The sequence below is a fragment of the Marmota marmota genome, unplaced genomic scaffold (assembly GCF_001458135.2).
Source record: "Marmota marmota marmota unplaced genomic scaffold, marMar, whole genome shotgun sequence".
Lineage (NCBI taxonomy): Eukaryota > Metazoa > Chordata > Mammalia > Rodentia > Sciuridae > Marmota > Marmota marmota.
In genome coordinates, this window is record NW_026000240.1 from 5,465,306 (window position 1) to 5,480,966 (window position 15,661).

The 15,661-nt window shown below is 51.4% G+C and overlaps 1 protein-coding gene across 5 annotated transcripts in view; it reads left to right on the forward strand.

The window, feature by feature from the left end:
* The window catches only part of Sema5b (semaphorin 5B), an 82,143-nt gene that overhangs the window by 61,184 nt on the left and 5,298 nt on the right, over positions 1-15,661 (forward strand). For 3 of the 5 annotated variants that reach the window (XM_048793908.1, XM_048793910.1, XM_048793907.1), the window contains exons 5-16: positions 1,649-1,711; positions 2,022-2,120; positions 2,599-2,812; positions 3,467-3,752; positions 6,294-6,429; positions 7,604-7,811; positions 7,916-8,123; positions 13,358-13,475; positions 13,628-13,809; positions 14,829-14,972; positions 15,169-15,316; positions 15,427-15,652. In XM_048793908.1, coding sequence (XP_048649865.1) covers positions 1,649-1,711; positions 2,022-2,120; positions 2,599-2,812; positions 3,467-3,752; positions 6,294-6,429; positions 7,604-7,811; positions 7,916-8,123; positions 13,358-13,475; positions 13,628-13,809; positions 14,829-14,972; positions 15,169-15,316; positions 15,427-15,652 — 2,032 coding nt within the window. The remainder of the gene's footprint in view (positions 1-1,648; positions 1,712-2,021; positions 2,121-2,598; positions 2,813-3,466; positions 3,753-6,293; positions 6,430-7,603; positions 7,812-7,915; positions 8,124-13,357; positions 13,476-13,627; positions 13,810-14,828; positions 14,973-15,168; positions 15,317-15,426; positions 15,653-15,661) is intronic. The other 2 variants (XM_048793909.1, XM_048793911.1) reach the window with 2 other exon arrangements.

Genomic DNA, 15,661 nt, shown 5'->3' on the forward strand with positions numbered 1-15,661 from the left:
TGTCCCATTGTTGAGCTCAGAGTGACTTAAACTTTTATTGTGCACCCACCATTGGGGTTCTTGACCCCTCGCTATAAACATGCTGACCACTTCAATGTGCTCCTGTGCTCAGGGACCCCGGGACCCCAGCAAGGCCTGTTAGCCTGCACAGCCCTCCTGCAGCCACCTGCTGCCTGTACTTTCCCTGGACATCTGCAGTGGCTGTGAACATTGCTCTTCTCTATCCCCAGAGACTCCCAGGGTCCTCATGGATGTCCCTCTCCTCTCTCATCAGGCTTAGCCTGGGAGCTCATGGGTCCTGAGTCTTACATTGCTCAATTGTTTCTGTCCAGATACCAAGGGCCATTTGCCTTTCTCTAAGGTCTAGAAGAAGCAGGGGCCCAAGATCCAGGACTGGCATGGTGAGGTGAGCCCTCCCAGGCCGCTCACAGGCCTGAAGGGAGGTCTCACCAAATTCACCGCAAGCTCCTGAATCCAAGGTCTGCAGGAGTCAGTCTCCTTCTATCCCCCATAACAGCCATTTCAGGTATGGGTGGCCCAGCCTGGAAAGAAGATAGCTGCGCTGTGGCTCCCTCTCCAGTCCCCTGCCTCCCTTCCCACCACCCAGCCCTGCAGCTCTGCAGGCGGGGACTAGAAGCATCTTTGTTAGCAATTAAAAAAAGCAGATGGTCTTTCCCCCTCCATTTGGATGGGAGAGCTGCTTGCTCAGGGCTCCCTGCCCCAGGACAGGTTGGCAGTTCATGTTTATACATGTGACTCAGAAATATATAATGAGCCCCACCTGGGCTATGGACATTGCCTGGATGAAAAGGGGATCACTTCTTGGAGAAAGTGGAGAGAATAGGTTTAGGGGGAATCCTGGCTGAGGTACGGCCCTCTCTCCTAATGCCTTGGGCACTTTGAAGTTGCATCCCCAAATACCTTACCCCAGGACAGTGTAAGTGATGCCACAGGGAGCCAAGAAAAGAAGTGCAGACGGGCGGGGGTGGGGGGGGCAGGGAGGAGCGGTTTAGGAAAGGGGATTCCTAGAGACAGCTCGAGGCCTCTGGCATTGGAGGAGGATGGGGTTCCATTTCGGTTCTATAGCATAGGAGATGTAACTCTGAACAGCCACTTTGAACCTCGATTTCGTCTGTGGTTAAGGGGGGAAAATACACACTCTGAAGTGTTATAGTGGGAAAATTAAATCTCCCATCTTTAAGGATTGCAAAATCTAGCCTTTCAAGAGAGCCCCATGCCGTATGTCCCATTCATTTGGGGGACATCTGACTCATAATGGAGATACACTTTCCACCTCCCACTCAGGGCCTGGGGTGGTACTGAAGGTCCTTTTGGCCACTTACAGCTCCCTGCTGACCTGGGGAGAGTCTAGGACGGATCATAGGGAAGATAAAGCACCTAGAAGGTGCAGGACATCACCCCTGCCTCAGGCAGGCAGGAAGGTGTTGGGCTCAGGTGATGCCACTCGGCAAAGGCCTCTGGGTAAGGAAACCTGGCAACCCTCCCCGGCCCTCTGATGGGATGAGAGTAGCCCTTACCCTGCAGACTGCCCCCAACCCTTTCTCTGTTCACTCAGACCCTGACTTCTTCCTGCCTTTTGGGGGAGTAGTAGGGAGTGAGCCATGTGACATCTGTGTTCCTCCCACAGGCCACCGAGTGGGCCTCCAACGAGGACACACGCCGCTCTTGCCAAAGCAAGGGGAAGACGGAGGTATGTGGCCTTGGTGGTCCCAGGGGTCCTGTTTGGAGTTGGCAGGAGACTTATGGTTGTGTGAATAAAGGGGCCCGGTATGGGTGTGAGGTCACCTGCTCCAGAGGCTTGGATGAGCTGAGGGTTCCATGCACAGGAGAGAGGACAGCAGGGATGTCCACAGACACAAGCTGGATGTCACAGCAGCACGGATCTGGGGACAAAGTGCTGGAGAATGTTGGTTGGCATCTATGCCTTGGCGGGTGGAGGGGAAGACCCTCAGCACCACACCTGCAGAGCTGTGTCCTCACCACTCTCCTTCTTGCCTCAGGAGGAGTGTCAGAACTACGTGCGAGTCCTGATTGTCGCCGGCCGGAAGGTGTTCATGTGTGGCACCAATGCCTTTTCCCCTGTGTGCTCCAGCAGACAGGTGGGCAGCCCAGGGTGGGCGGGCAGAAGGTCTGTCACCTGGGCACACAGCCTTGGGATGGGGTTGCCAAATATAACAGAAAAAAAAAAAAACTAAAAAGGATTCCCAGACTGATTAGAATTTCAGGAATTTTATGATATCTTAGCATAAGTATGTCCTAGCAATATTTGGGACAAATTAGTACTATAAAACATTCATTCTTTATCTGAAATTCCAATTTAACAGGGCCTCCTCTATTTTATTGTCAGCCTTGCCTTGGAGGGTGCACCTGCTAGTCCAGGTGAGCTCCTGGCAGAACCTCACCCTCCGTGAGGGCCACTCCTTCAGAGGGACTGTGGTGTGGGCAGTGACAAGGATGCTGAGGAGGGGAGAAGGCCAGAAGGACCAGGGACCTAGGAGGAAGCAGAACTCGGGGGTGGAAAGAACAGGCAGCCCCAGGCCTTAGGGAAAAGTGTCCCCTTCTTCCCATTGGCCCCAGGTGGGGAACCTCAGCCGGACTATCGAGAAGATCAATGGTGTGGCCCGCTGTCCCTACGACCCACGCCACAACTCCACAGCTGTCATCTCCTCCCAGGGGGAGCTTTACGCAGCCACAGTCATCGACTTCTCAGGCCGGGACCCGGCCATCTATCGCAGCCTGGGCAATGGGCCACCACTTCGCACAGCCCAGTATAACTCCAAGTGGCTCAATGGTAAGGAAGCCCCAGGACTGGTTCCCTCCTCACTCCTAACAGCTCTGCATGGGCTCACACTTGCTTCATTAAGGAAGAGGCCCAGGACAGGACAGGTGTTTGTCCAAAGACCAGAGCTTATTGGAGATGGGTCCCAGATGAAATCACAGATGTCCAAGGAACAAGAATAGATGGAGGGCAGGCTATTAGGGAAGAGAGAATGTAGGAAATGGCTAGTAAAAGTGGTTATGGGAAAGAACCTGTTGGGGGAGGAGTGATATGAACTTCCTGTTTCTTGGGATCGAATCCCTGCTTCTTCATTAACTAGCTGTGTTGCCTTGAGCAAGTACTTAACCTCTCTGTACCATGTTATTCTCATGCGTAATATAGGGCTAATTCTCATACTTACTCATAAATCATAATGAGAATTAAATGGGTTAATCCACATAAAGTTCTTAGAATATTGACTGGCACCCACTGTACAGCTATTATTATGGCTGTGCTTTGTACTGGATGTGGAAACAAGATTATTAGAACCGTTGGGTCACCAAGCTGGTGGGAGGATAGTGTCAGGATGCCCATCTGGGAACACCAAAGTAGGTGAGTCTTCCCAACTCTGCCCTCTTCTTTCCTGCTGGCCTCACCCACCCCTGTTCCTCTCCCCTCATTCCCCAGAGCCAAACTTTGTGGCAGCCTATGACATTGGGCTGTTTGCATACTTCTTCCTGCGGGAGAACGCGGTGGAGCATGACTGTGGGCGCACCGTGTACTCTCGGGTGGCCCGCGTGTGCAAGAATGACGTGGGGGGCCGCTTCCTGCTGGAGGACACCTGGACCACATTCATGAAGGCACGGCTCAATTGCTCCCGCCCGGGCGAGGTCCCCTTCTACTACAATGAGCTGCAGAGTGCCTTCCACCTGCCAGAGCAGGACCTCATCTACGGGGTCTTCACCACCAACGTGTGAGTCCCTGCCCCTTGCCGCCCCTTGCCTGCAATGTCAGGGCCTAGCTCTGGCCTGACTTTGCAGCCTGGTGGGCTCAGACAGGCCCCTTGGAGTCCTTGTCTCTTCATGTATAAGGTGGGGTGGCTGTACCTGGTCCTCTGAGGATTCTGCAGTTTGCTGCCTCTGGAGTGGTTAGCCCTTGGTCTGGGTTGCTGAAAAGGGCAGGTTTGGGCCAGATGTGCAGAAAGCAAGAGGAGCCGGAGCATGACTCGTGGAGGGAGAACTTGCTGGTGATGAAAGAAAAGAATCCTGCCTTTGATGAGGGGGTGGCGGCCCTGGAGGGCCCAGTAGCCCCTCAGAGAGGCTCAGCAGAGATTCTCTACGGCCCCTCTCACCTTAGGACTCCATGACTTTGCTAAATCAGCCAGCAGTGTGTCCTGACAATCCCGCCATCACTTTCTGTCCAAACTGCACTGAAAACCACAGGCTGGGATTTGGAGTCCCTTTTGCTTCCTTTGGTGTGAGGAAGGGTGACCTTACAGAGATCTTGAGACCCTCCTCCTACTCCCAGTAGGCACTAACAGATCAGGTAGTTTTCACAGAGAGTGATGAATGGCACCAGACCAAGGCCAATATTTGCTGTAGTGGATGCTGTGCAGGGTTCTCTGTAAGGATGTCAGAAACCCGGGAGCCACAGAGGGGTTTCTGCTTGCAAGGTAGCAGGCCTTGCATGGGGACTAGGCTAGCCACAGAAATGACAGTCTGAGGAAATAAGCAGGGGCAAAGGTAGAGAGGCCACCCAATCAGAGGCAGGAGGACAGGCATATAGCATAGCTCTCACTGGCTGACCAGGACCGGACTAGCTCTCAGCACCAGAGAGTGAGTAGCCATGAGTAGCTGGAGATGCATCAAGAAAAAATGACGATGTCAGTGTGGATTGTAAATAGTTTATTTATTGTGCATCTCCTCCATGCCAGGGGCTTGTCCCAGTGTGGACTGGATACCAGTGAGCACAGGCAGGGGTGGCTCTGTAATGTATATTAAAGAAATCAATTTGAATATGGATATTGGGCTCCAAAGAGTACGAGCAATATGCAGCAATGCCTTTAACAGCAGGTAAGGCAGCACTAGGGAAGACTTCCTGTAGGAAGTGACAGGAAGTGATGGGATGAGAAGACCATTCCAGCCCCAGGGAATAATGCACGCAAAGTTTGGGGATGGGAAGAAATGTTTTAGAACTGAGCAGAGAATAGTGTGGCAGGTGCTTTGAGAGTAAAGGGGATAAAGACAAGAGAGGAGGCTAGAGGTAGGACAGGGATGATTCTGTCCTAAGAGCCTTGGAGACTAAGGGTTGCCATCTTTATCCTAAGGACAAGAAGTTACTGAAGGGTTTGAGGGAAGCAAGGAGAAAGTTGGATGTGCATTTTTGAAATGCTCGCTCTGGCACTTGCAAGCCAAATGAATTAGGAGCCTACAAAGGTTATAGGGAGACCACCAGGAAGACAGCTAGAACCAGGCAGAGGTGGAAGGACATGGACACATTTGGGACAGGGACCAAGTGTAGAAACTAGAAGTGGTCAGGTTGGTGTAGCAGTGTCGTCTCTGTATTGTTCATCCCATGCTCATGGATATCTGTGATTCTGGGATTGAAAGGGTCTTAGAGATCATTTGGCTCAGGGTGTCACAAGTTCCAGCATAAACCAGTGGATTGGTAACCAGCTATTTAATAACTAAATAAAGCAGGTGCTGGGTGAGGTGGTGTACGCCTGTAATCACAGCAGCTCTGTAGGCTGAGGCAGGAGGATCACGAGTTCAAAGCCAGCCTCAGCAAAAGTGAGGTGCTAAGCAACTCAGTGAGACCCTGTCTCTAAATTAAATACAAAATAGGGCTGGGGGTGTGGCTCAGTGGTCGAGCGCCCCAGAGTTCAATCCCTGGTACCTGCTCCCCCTCCAAAAAAAAAAAAGCAGAATAGAATAAAATAAAAATGCTCAATATAGGGCTGGGGATGTGGCTCAAGCGGTAGCGCGCTCGCCTGGCATGCACGAGGCCCTGGGTTCAATCCTCAGCACCACATAAAAATAAAATAAAGATGTTGTGTCCGCCGAAAACTAAAAAATAAACATTAAAAAAATTCTCTCTCTCTTAAAAAAATGCTCAATATAACCTATTTAGTGTGGGTTAGTATTATTTCATGAAACTTTAACGTAGATGTGGGTATTATAGCAAGATGTGATGTAAAATATATTTTATACTGTGGGCCAGGGACTAATATTTTAAAACCACTCATTGTCCTTTCACCTCCCACTGGATAAGGGAAGGGGATGAAGAAGTAGCCCAGAGGGACCCGCCAGTGCTCTTGTCAGTGGAACTTTCCCCAGGGATTGTTGGGTGTGAGGACCACATCTCCTTCTGTAACACTCCCAAGCTGCAGAAGTCACCAGGCTCATCCTAGGTTCTTCCGAAGCCCAGGGGACTGGGCATGACAGCTGGCTGCGTGACTTCAGGAGGGTGCTAGGGTCCACGGGGGGGCAGCTTCCCACCATCTCTTGTCTTTCAGAAACAGCATCGCCGCTTCTGCTGTCTGCGCCTTCAACCTCAGTGCCATCTCCCAGGCTTTCAATGGCCCATTTCGTTACCAAGAGAATCCCAGGGCTGCCTGGCTCCCCATTGCCAACCCCATCCCCAATTTCCAGGTACAACTTCTCCCTGCTTCCCCCACCAGACTACCAGCTAATACCCAACTGCTTACCCCAGACAAGCACCAGCCCTGTCTCTGCTGATCTATACCCATCATTGGGGTCCGTGATGGTTGCCTAATAGGAAGGTAACCTCTCAGACTGAGCACGAAGGGGAGAGCAGGTAAGAGGTAGAGCGAGGGGACCTGCTCTGAACCACTTCTCACCCTGCCCCCAAGAGGCAGGGTGTGGGACCTCAGCTCTACAAAGTGTCAGGGGCTAGGAGAGCACTACACAAGCAAGCTGTGGCCAGAATTTGGAGCTAGGGTTTGTTCATAGAGTGTCTAGCATGGGTATGGAGGCCTACAGGGTCTCTGAGTGCTGGAGTGGGTAAGGGCCAGTCATGGATAGTTGATCATCCCCTCATCCTGTCATTAAAAGAGGAAACAAGTGGGCAGGTTAGGCTACTACTGATGGTTGACTTTCATGTCCACCCAACTCCCTGCCCCAGGTATGGTGTGGAGCAGGGAAAGACCTCAGGCTTTGCAGTCCAATGCTCCTGACCCAGATCTAGCCTGTCTCTGTGTGACTTTGGGCAGATCACCCAACCTCCTTGAGTTTCTTTTTCCTTATCTGTAACTAGAAATAATGCCACTATAGAAATGCCTCATAGATATGTTCAAAGGTTGATATGCCTGGAAGGTAGTAGGTGCTTAATAAAAGGTGGTTTCCTTTTAGCTCGAATTAGAAGGCATAAGAACTTTAATGGAGATTTAGAAGAGAGAAAATAAAGCTTGGCCCAATGTGATGGAGAGGCATCTATGAAAGCATAAAATCACAGGACACGTGTCCACACTCAAATGATTTCTTTTGAGACAGTTCAGACTTCTTTGCCTCCCTCCTTTCTCTGGTCCCTCCTTCACCAATTTCCCAGCTTCATTTTCTCTTAGTTCCAAAGAAGAGGCATTCTTCCCAGGAAAGGGGTCAGGGGACCCAGCAGCAATAATAGGTTCAATGGTGTCACACGGGGCTGGGCAGGGCGGGGACTGGGGTGGGTGGGTGAGTGTTGGAGAATTAGCATCTGCTGGGAACACACCTAGATTACACTGAGGAAGGGTGTGGAGACAGTATCTTGGCAGCCCTGTGGCAGGGCTGGGTACATGTGACCTGGCTGCTTGGTTCCTTGAGACAGTGTGGCACCCTGCCAGAGACGGGCCCCAATGAGAACCTCACAGAGCGCAGCCTACAGGATGCCCAGCGCCTGTTCCTGATGAGTGAGGCCGTGCAGCCAGTGACACCTGAGCCCTGTGTCACTCAAGACAGCGTGCGCTTCTCACACCTGGTGGTGGACCTCGTACAGGCCAAGGACACGCTCTACCATGTGCTCTACATCGGCACAGGTGAGCTGGCCGCGCCCATCCTGGGCTGCAAGTGGGGGAGGTGGTTGCAGGGCTGAGCTACGAGGTTCCCCATTCTTCAAGGTCACCTTCCTCTGGACCCCCAGAGTCAGGCACCATCCTGAAGGCGCTGTCCACTGTGAGCCGTGGCCTCCGTGGCTGTTATCTGGAGGAGCTGCACGTGCTGCCTCCCGGGCGACAAGAGCCCCTGCGCAGCCTGCGAATCCTGCACAGCGCCCGAGCGCTTTTTGTGGGGCTGAGCGACGGAGTCCTGCGGGTCCCTCTGGAGAGGTGCGCCGCCTACCGCAGTCAGGGGTAAGCCAGCAGCGGGAAGGAGGGAGGTGGCCCCCCAGTCACACCTCGGAGATGGCGCTAAGAAGGGAGTCTGGGCCATCTAGGATCACATCTCCGAGGTCTTCAGTGTGTGCCTTTGGACAAGTTACTTAACCTTTCTGTACTTTAGTTTCCACCTTGTAAAGTAACTTGTGGGGGTTTTGTGGGGGTTAATTGGGATAACTGCATAAAAGACGATCACTGACTGCAGGAAGCAGTTGTTTAGCAAATTGTGGTGGATGTTGTTGCCCCTGTTGGCAACCCCATGGTTAGAGCCCATCAGCCGTCTCTAAACCACTTGATTTGTTCTCAGTCCCTGAAGTTCAGAGAGAGACCTTTATCTTTGAAACCACAGTACTTATCGCCCAGATGTGGGTGCAGATGGGAGATAATGCTTTGAGTCAGCTCAAGTCTTCACCCCTCTTCCTTCCCTAGAACAGGAAGAGAGGGCTGGTGTGGTGGGTGGAAGTAAGAAACTACCTGTAGGAATTCCCCTTGGTTCCCACTGCTTCTGAGATTGGGTCTCCATACCATAACTTCAAGTGGAGTCAAAGATGTGGCAACAGTGCCACCAGTTCTAAGGGGAAAATTGAAGCCAAACGGAAATGCATTCCAGACTCCAACCAAGTGAAGCTGTCCTAGGGTGCATAGCCTCCTTTTTGAGAGCGTCAAGACTTGGCATAGCCTCAGCCACATGGACTTTCTGTGGCCTTTGCAACAGAGAGTCCTCCTAGCTCTGCCATCTGTCCTTGAGATTTGGGAGACAAATAGTATCTATGCTGCCAAGGGTTGTTCTCCAGTTCTGGTGGAGTGTTCTGGAAGCTGGATAGAGGCCTGCAGGGCAGGGGAAGAGGCTGCACGGCCATGAGGAAGCAGCCAAGGAGCAGGAGGGCAGTGGGCAGACTCAGGCTCCCCAAGCCCCTCACACATGGCTCTATCAGCCAAACAGCACATATTTACCAAGTCCGACCATGCTCAGGGCACTTTGCAGAACTGCTGGTGTGAGAGGAAACAAGATGTGAACGGGCCTCCAATACTTGCTTCACTCAAAGCTCTGGATATCTGGGTAGGGAGAGGAACCCCAGCCCTTCTCTGTTGCATGGAGAGAGAAGGATGTATTAGGAAGGATTTGTGATGGAGTTAGACACACCTGGAGATCCATCACAGCTCCATCACCTACTGATTGTATGATCTCAAGTGGGTCACTTAACCTTTTTGAGCCCTGACTCTCTCATCAGGAAAATGGCAGGAAATTTGATGGAGTGCATGATGCAGAGTTGTTTTAAGGATTGAGACTGGTGTTCATGAAATGCCTAGTTTAGAAAATCATAAGTGGTGGCTAGTACATTTATTCCTATTTTTGACCTCCCTAATCTCATTTAGGAGTACCCCAGCCCCAACCTCCTGGGCTCTCTGAAGTCTTAGAATCTGTGATGTTGAATATGTGATATTGAGTCTGTGACGCTGGCCTTGAGTGAAAAGTCACCTGCTTGACAGCATTCCCCCATCTCTTATTAAACTTTTCACATGCATCTTGTTTTCCAAGAGGTTGTAAATCCCACAACACAAACCCAGTGCCCCAGTATGTTTTATGTTCCACCAGGAATCCTCCTCACCCAGTTGAAGGCACAAAATGGCCTTCCGCACAGGACGGATCTTTCTGCTGGCTAATTCTTTGGCCTAAAAGGAGGTTGGTGCAGGAGAGATGTGAGAAATAGGACTGAAAAGTGGATTGAGGCCAGCTGAGAACATCAAGGGAGTATTTGGACTTGAATCCTGTGGCTGTGGGCACTGAGGTGGTCATGGAACAGAGGGTGGAGCCCCAGGCTGCCCAGAAAGGTGTTTTACAAGGATGGATCAGACAGGAGTGAGCAGCACCATCATGGGGCAGATGGACGTCCCCAGTGAACTAGTGTGGCTCTAACCCAGACATAAAGTCTGGTGTCGCAGTGGAAAGAGGAAGGGAATTGCTGGGCCATTTCCCCGCTCATGCTCTTCTTTGAGGAGATGGGGAAGTTGTCTATGGGGCCTGATGCACTCCTATCCTGGAGAACATGGCAGACAATCAGTTCAGAGTTGGACACTGCTGTCCTATCTGGTTTCCTGAGTTTGGGATAGAAGTCCTTGAAGTATATGGTGAAAACCATGGCATAAAACTCTAAGTTTGGTCCACAGACTATAAAAAGCAATTCATATTACTGCAAGGTTAATAAAATGACCCAAGCAAGGACATGCAGCCACCAGGCTGTGCACTCCAGATGTCTGGGAGCCAACTGCCAATCACAGTTTATCCGAATGTGCGCTATCATGGGGTGCATATCACAGGGTTTTACTGTGTCCTAGGATCGCTATTTCATGCTTGTTTCCTCATTCCTTCCAAGACTAGCAGGAGGATGAGGGGGGTAAGCAGAGGTGCTGGTGGGCCCCCTCCTCTGTCCAGAATCCAGGGGCTTATCTCCAACTGCTTCCTTTCATTGGGGCAAATCTCAGCCCCACGGGGCACAGCCAAGACAAGGGACTGGCCAGAGAGGACCAGGGCTCACATGAGGAGGAGCAGGGGGAATGTGGGAATCTATAAAGTGGACGTTTTAAGCATCTATGACTCCTTCCTCCTTCTGGCAGGCCTTTCTCCCTGCCCTTGGGAGAGGGGATCCTCTACCCAAGTTCATTCATAGGTCCCCTCAGCCTGCTCTGTGAGGGCAGCAGAGGCCCACACTCGGAGGGCATCTTCTCCTGACCAGGCCCCATTCCTCTACAGTCTTAAGTAACGACCACTTGCTCACAGCCTCAGGGTGCCGTTTCTACCTTGGACAGCTCCCCCCATGCGGCTATTGCTAGAGGAGCCGGAATCTGATTGCTTACAATGTCCACCATCCATCTCTGTCCTGCCTGTGAGCCCATGCAATGAACCTGTTCCCTTTTGCAACGGCTGCTGGAGATGGTGCAGTAAAGAAGGCGTGGTGACACATTACTGGCCTGATGGCTCCTTTTATGAAAAGAACTCTAAATCACCTCCCCTTTCTACAGTCAGAGACACGCTTCAACTCTCTTCTGCTTGGAGCTTTTTCTTAAGAGTGTCCTCTGTTTTGTCAGCTTTAAAGTGGCCTTTGGCCAAAAACAGTGAATGTGGATCTACCTGAGCCAAGGAGGCAGTCATTCTGTTTAGTTTCCACAGGAAAAGACCTCAGGCCCTGGTCCCTGGGGCGTCTCAAAGGCCCACAGGATGCCAGGAGCAGGGGCAGGGGTAGAGCAGGCTGCTGTTCCTGTGGTCTCCCTTTCTTGTCTGAGACTACAGAGAAAGGAAAGACCAAGAGGGTGAGAGGACCTGGGCAGGGGCAGGCTGGGGCAGTGCCTACTCTACTTTTTCTTTCCTTCATTTCCTATTGTCAGGGATTGGAAAAACAAGGCACTTCATTTTGGGCTCTGACAAAAGTGCACCTGGACCAGCCGTTCAGGCTATTCCATGGCTATTCATTGCAATCACCTGGGGAGTTTAAAAGAGTCTAATGCCTGGGCCTCTTCCAGTCTAAAGGGCCCAGATTCAGGCGGGCTTGTTTTGTTTGCTTAAGCATTTTAAAAGATGCTCAGGAAATTCCAATTTGCAGTCAAGGCTTGGGAACTACTGCTCTAAAAGTGGTGAGACTCTAAAGGAAGAAGTAGCAGGAGACACGCTGGGTTCCTACAGAATCATTTGCTTTTGTCTTATATAAGCCTATTCAAAATTTTTTGCCCTTAGTCATTTTCTCTGCTGGGAGATATTTGTTTTTTGATGAAGAGAATCTTCTTTGTTATTATTACTCATCACAAATCATGGCTAATTCTGTTTTGCCCAGTTAACTTATTTGGTTATAAAGTGTCACATCAGCTGCCTCTCAAGTTTGTCACTGCCTTTGGAGGCTAAGGGAAATAAACTGGCAAAGGCTTGACTGAGTGCTGATCAGTTGAATTTGCTAGCAGTGTTTTTGGTCCAAATGTCAGCCAGGGAGCAGAGACTCAAAGCCACAGGTTGGAGTGAACTCTCTGGGGGTTTGGAAGGAACTTCTTTCTGGATCCAGGATCTTCTACTCTCTTTACATGCTAATGGACAGCAAATCCTGACTCCATAATCCTCATAGTCTCTTTTTTCTACTCCTTGAAGTCCTACTAGCAGGAATTTAAAATTCTTGCTAAAAAAATGTAAAGGATACATTGCCTTAAATAATTTAGAAGAAAAGGAAGAAAGGAACCCTAGGACATGAGAAGTGGAAGCATCTAGGACACACATTGATGTGGGAACCATTATCTTTCCTGGGCCACTGCTAGAGACTTGCCCTGGGGCCAGGGAAGGGTGAGCTGTCCTTCCTGGCAGTTGAGCACCTTCTTATGATGCTAAAACCCTGAACTCTGCTTTCTGCCACTGAAGAGCTCCAGGTGACCCTGGACTACACCCAGGTATTCCCTGACTCTGTGCAGTGTTTTGAAGGATGGATCCATATTCACTCAGTGTGTGAAATTAGACGTAATCTGCAGCTGGGAGGCAGGAGTGTGAAGGGAGAAGTGTGGTTGGGAAGCATGGTCTCAAGTCCACCATGAATAATATGTGTGGTCACCTCTTTTCCCCTCTCTTTGTACAACAAAAAAGTTGTGTATGGGTCCTGATGCTCAGTTGGGCTTACTATGCTTAGAATTGGCCAGGGAGCTTTTAAAAGCCACCCCTTTGTAGAGATTCCTGTTTGGGATGGCCTCCAGTACCAGTATTTTCAAAAAGCACCTTGGGTAGTTCTCATGTGAGCCAGGGTCAAGAACACTTTAAGGTCTTCTCTTAGTCAGAGCATCTCACAGGGAGGCACCACCTTTTTGGATTTTATTACCCATGTCTATTCCTGCGGCCCTATATGGGGAATATGAAGCACCTGTCCTCAAGGAAAGTAATATAGTCTTTTGGTTAAGTGTGCAGTCTCTGGAGAGTTTGAGTTAGTGGTCATTTCTCTGGGCTTCCTCTATACAACGTGGGGATGGTAATTGGCCTGCATCACTGAGTTGCTGCATTAAATTAATTCATGCTTGTAAAGTGCTTAAAATGATGCCTGACACAGAGTGCACAGGGAATTTACTAAATATCAAGGAAGGAACTGCATGGAAAGAGGTGCTCAGGGGGGGTTGTCCAGGCATATTCTTGAGATGCAACTGAGGCTGGGAAGTCAGTGGACCTAAGTGTCAGCACCTCCGTCTGGCAGGGCATGCCTGGGGGCACGGGACCCATACTGCGGCTGGGATGGGAAGCAGCAACGTTGCAGCACACTGGAGGACAGTTCCAACATGAGCCTCTGGACCCAGAACATCACAGCCTGTCCTGTGAGAACCCCTTTGTGCCCCCCTCCACCTCAGCCCTCGTCCCTCAATCTAGACTTTGACTCCCATCAGTATTCCCCAAGTGCCCTGGGATCTCAAACCTTCCTGCCCCTGCCTCCTGTGACAGGGGTCCTTCCCCTTCTGTGAGTCTGCAGGTGCGGAATGTGACACGGGATGGGGGCTTTGGTCCATGGTCACCATGGCAACCATGTGAGCATTTAGATGGAGACAACTCAGGCTCTTGCCAGTGCCGGGCCCGATCCTGTGACTCCCCCCGGCCCCGCTGTGGGGGCCTCAGCTGCCTGGGTCCAGCCATCCACATCGCCAACTGTTCCAGGTATGAAAGGATAGGGGTTGCATGGTGTTGGCCTTCAACTTGGGTGGAAAGAATGGGAGATAAGGGGCATCCCCATCCAACTGCTTGCACTAAGGGACAAAAACCTCTGCAGGGCAGTGCCAGGAACTGAACAGATGACTAATGTCTGAGGCAGGAAACACGAACTCTGGGGAATTTTGCATAACAGTGGGAGGGAAGTTTTTACCTTGTGGTATCTCTTGATGCAAAGAGGAAGGCTGCCCAGGCATGGGAGTCCCTCCCAGACAGGTTAGCCTCAGTGGGTCTTGCTATCCCAAACTTGAGGGACAGGATGAGATGGTGGCAATCCTGGACTATATGGTCTAGAGATGTGACCTTGGCCAGCCACCTAACCACTCTGAGTTTCTCTAAGTGAGGGTTACAGTACCTCACGAAGAGTTGTTGAGAAGGTTAAAGGAGATAATGTATGTAAAGAGCTTGCAACTGCCTGGTATCTGGGGACTCCATAAAATGGTTATAATAATGAACCTATTATTTTGGGAACTCTTAAAATAACTATTTCATATATGTTCACTAATTTAATGGCTCACAGCAACCTTAAGAGGTAGGAATACAGTTGTCCAGCTTACTTGAAAGATAAGGAGCCCAGTGATCACTGGACAATAGTGAGTAGTGTCTGAGGTTGGAGCCAAGCATGTGAGTGCAGAACAGGGGTGAGATTTTGGGTTGGTGTGCAAGGACTGACCAATTAAGAAGGGTGAAAGGACAACTGCATACGGGAAAGGTGACTGGGACCTTCTTACAGAGTGAGTCCTTTGGCCTCCATGGGTAGGATCCAGGTTATAGAAGGTTCTCAATACATGTTTGTGGCATGAATGAAGAAACGGATGAATGGGTATCAGCCTGGTTAAGAGCTGATATTTTCTGTCACCATCTGGTCCCTCCTGATGAAAATACAAATTCCATACCAGATGTGGACCAGATCTAAGTAGCTAGGGCTCAAGAGGTGCATCTGTTTCTGTCCCATGTCACTCTACCAGGAATGGGGCATGGACCCCGTGGTCTTCATGGGCACAGTGCAGCACATCCTGTGGGATCGGCTTCCAGGTCCGCCAGCGAAGTTGCAGCAACCCTGCGCCCCGCCACGGGGGCCGCATCTGCGTGGGCAAGGGCCGGGAGGAGCGGTGAGCTAGCGGATGGTCAGGGAGATCAGAAGACCGACTGCCCTGAGGTCCCACACTTTCTGGGCCTGCTACAAAGTGGCCTGGAATTTCTGGGTGACCCCAGGGTACTCTTTTCCTTGCCAATCTCCCAAGTGACACCTTGTCAGGGGTGGCAGTACCCCTCCTTAGGGTGATGACTCCTCCCCCTCTTCCCCAGGTTCTGCAATGAAAACACCCCTTGCCCAGTGCCCATCTTCTGGGCCTCCTGGGGCTCCTGGAGCAAGTGCAGCAACAACTGTGGGGGCGGTGTGCAGTCGCGTCGTCGGGCCTGCGAGAATGGCAACTCCTGCCCAGGCTGTGGTGTGGTGAGGGCCGGGGAGAGGGGTGAGGGGCGTGGGTAGGCCGAGTGGCCTGGAACCCCAGGGCAGGGCAGGCCTGGGGGCTGCAGGGCTCTGAAACCACCCCGATTCCAAAGGAATTCAAGACCTGCAACCCCGAGGGCTGTCCAGAAGTGCGGCGCAACACCCCGTGGACCCCTTGGCTGCCCGTGAACGTGACGCAGGGCGGGGCGCGGCAGGAGCAGCGCTTCCGCTTCACGTGCCGCGCTCCCCTGCCTGACCCCCACGGCCTGCAGCTTGGCAGGAGGAGGACTGAGACGAGAACCTGCCCAGCGGACGGCTCCGGAGCCTGCGACACCGACGGTACAGCCC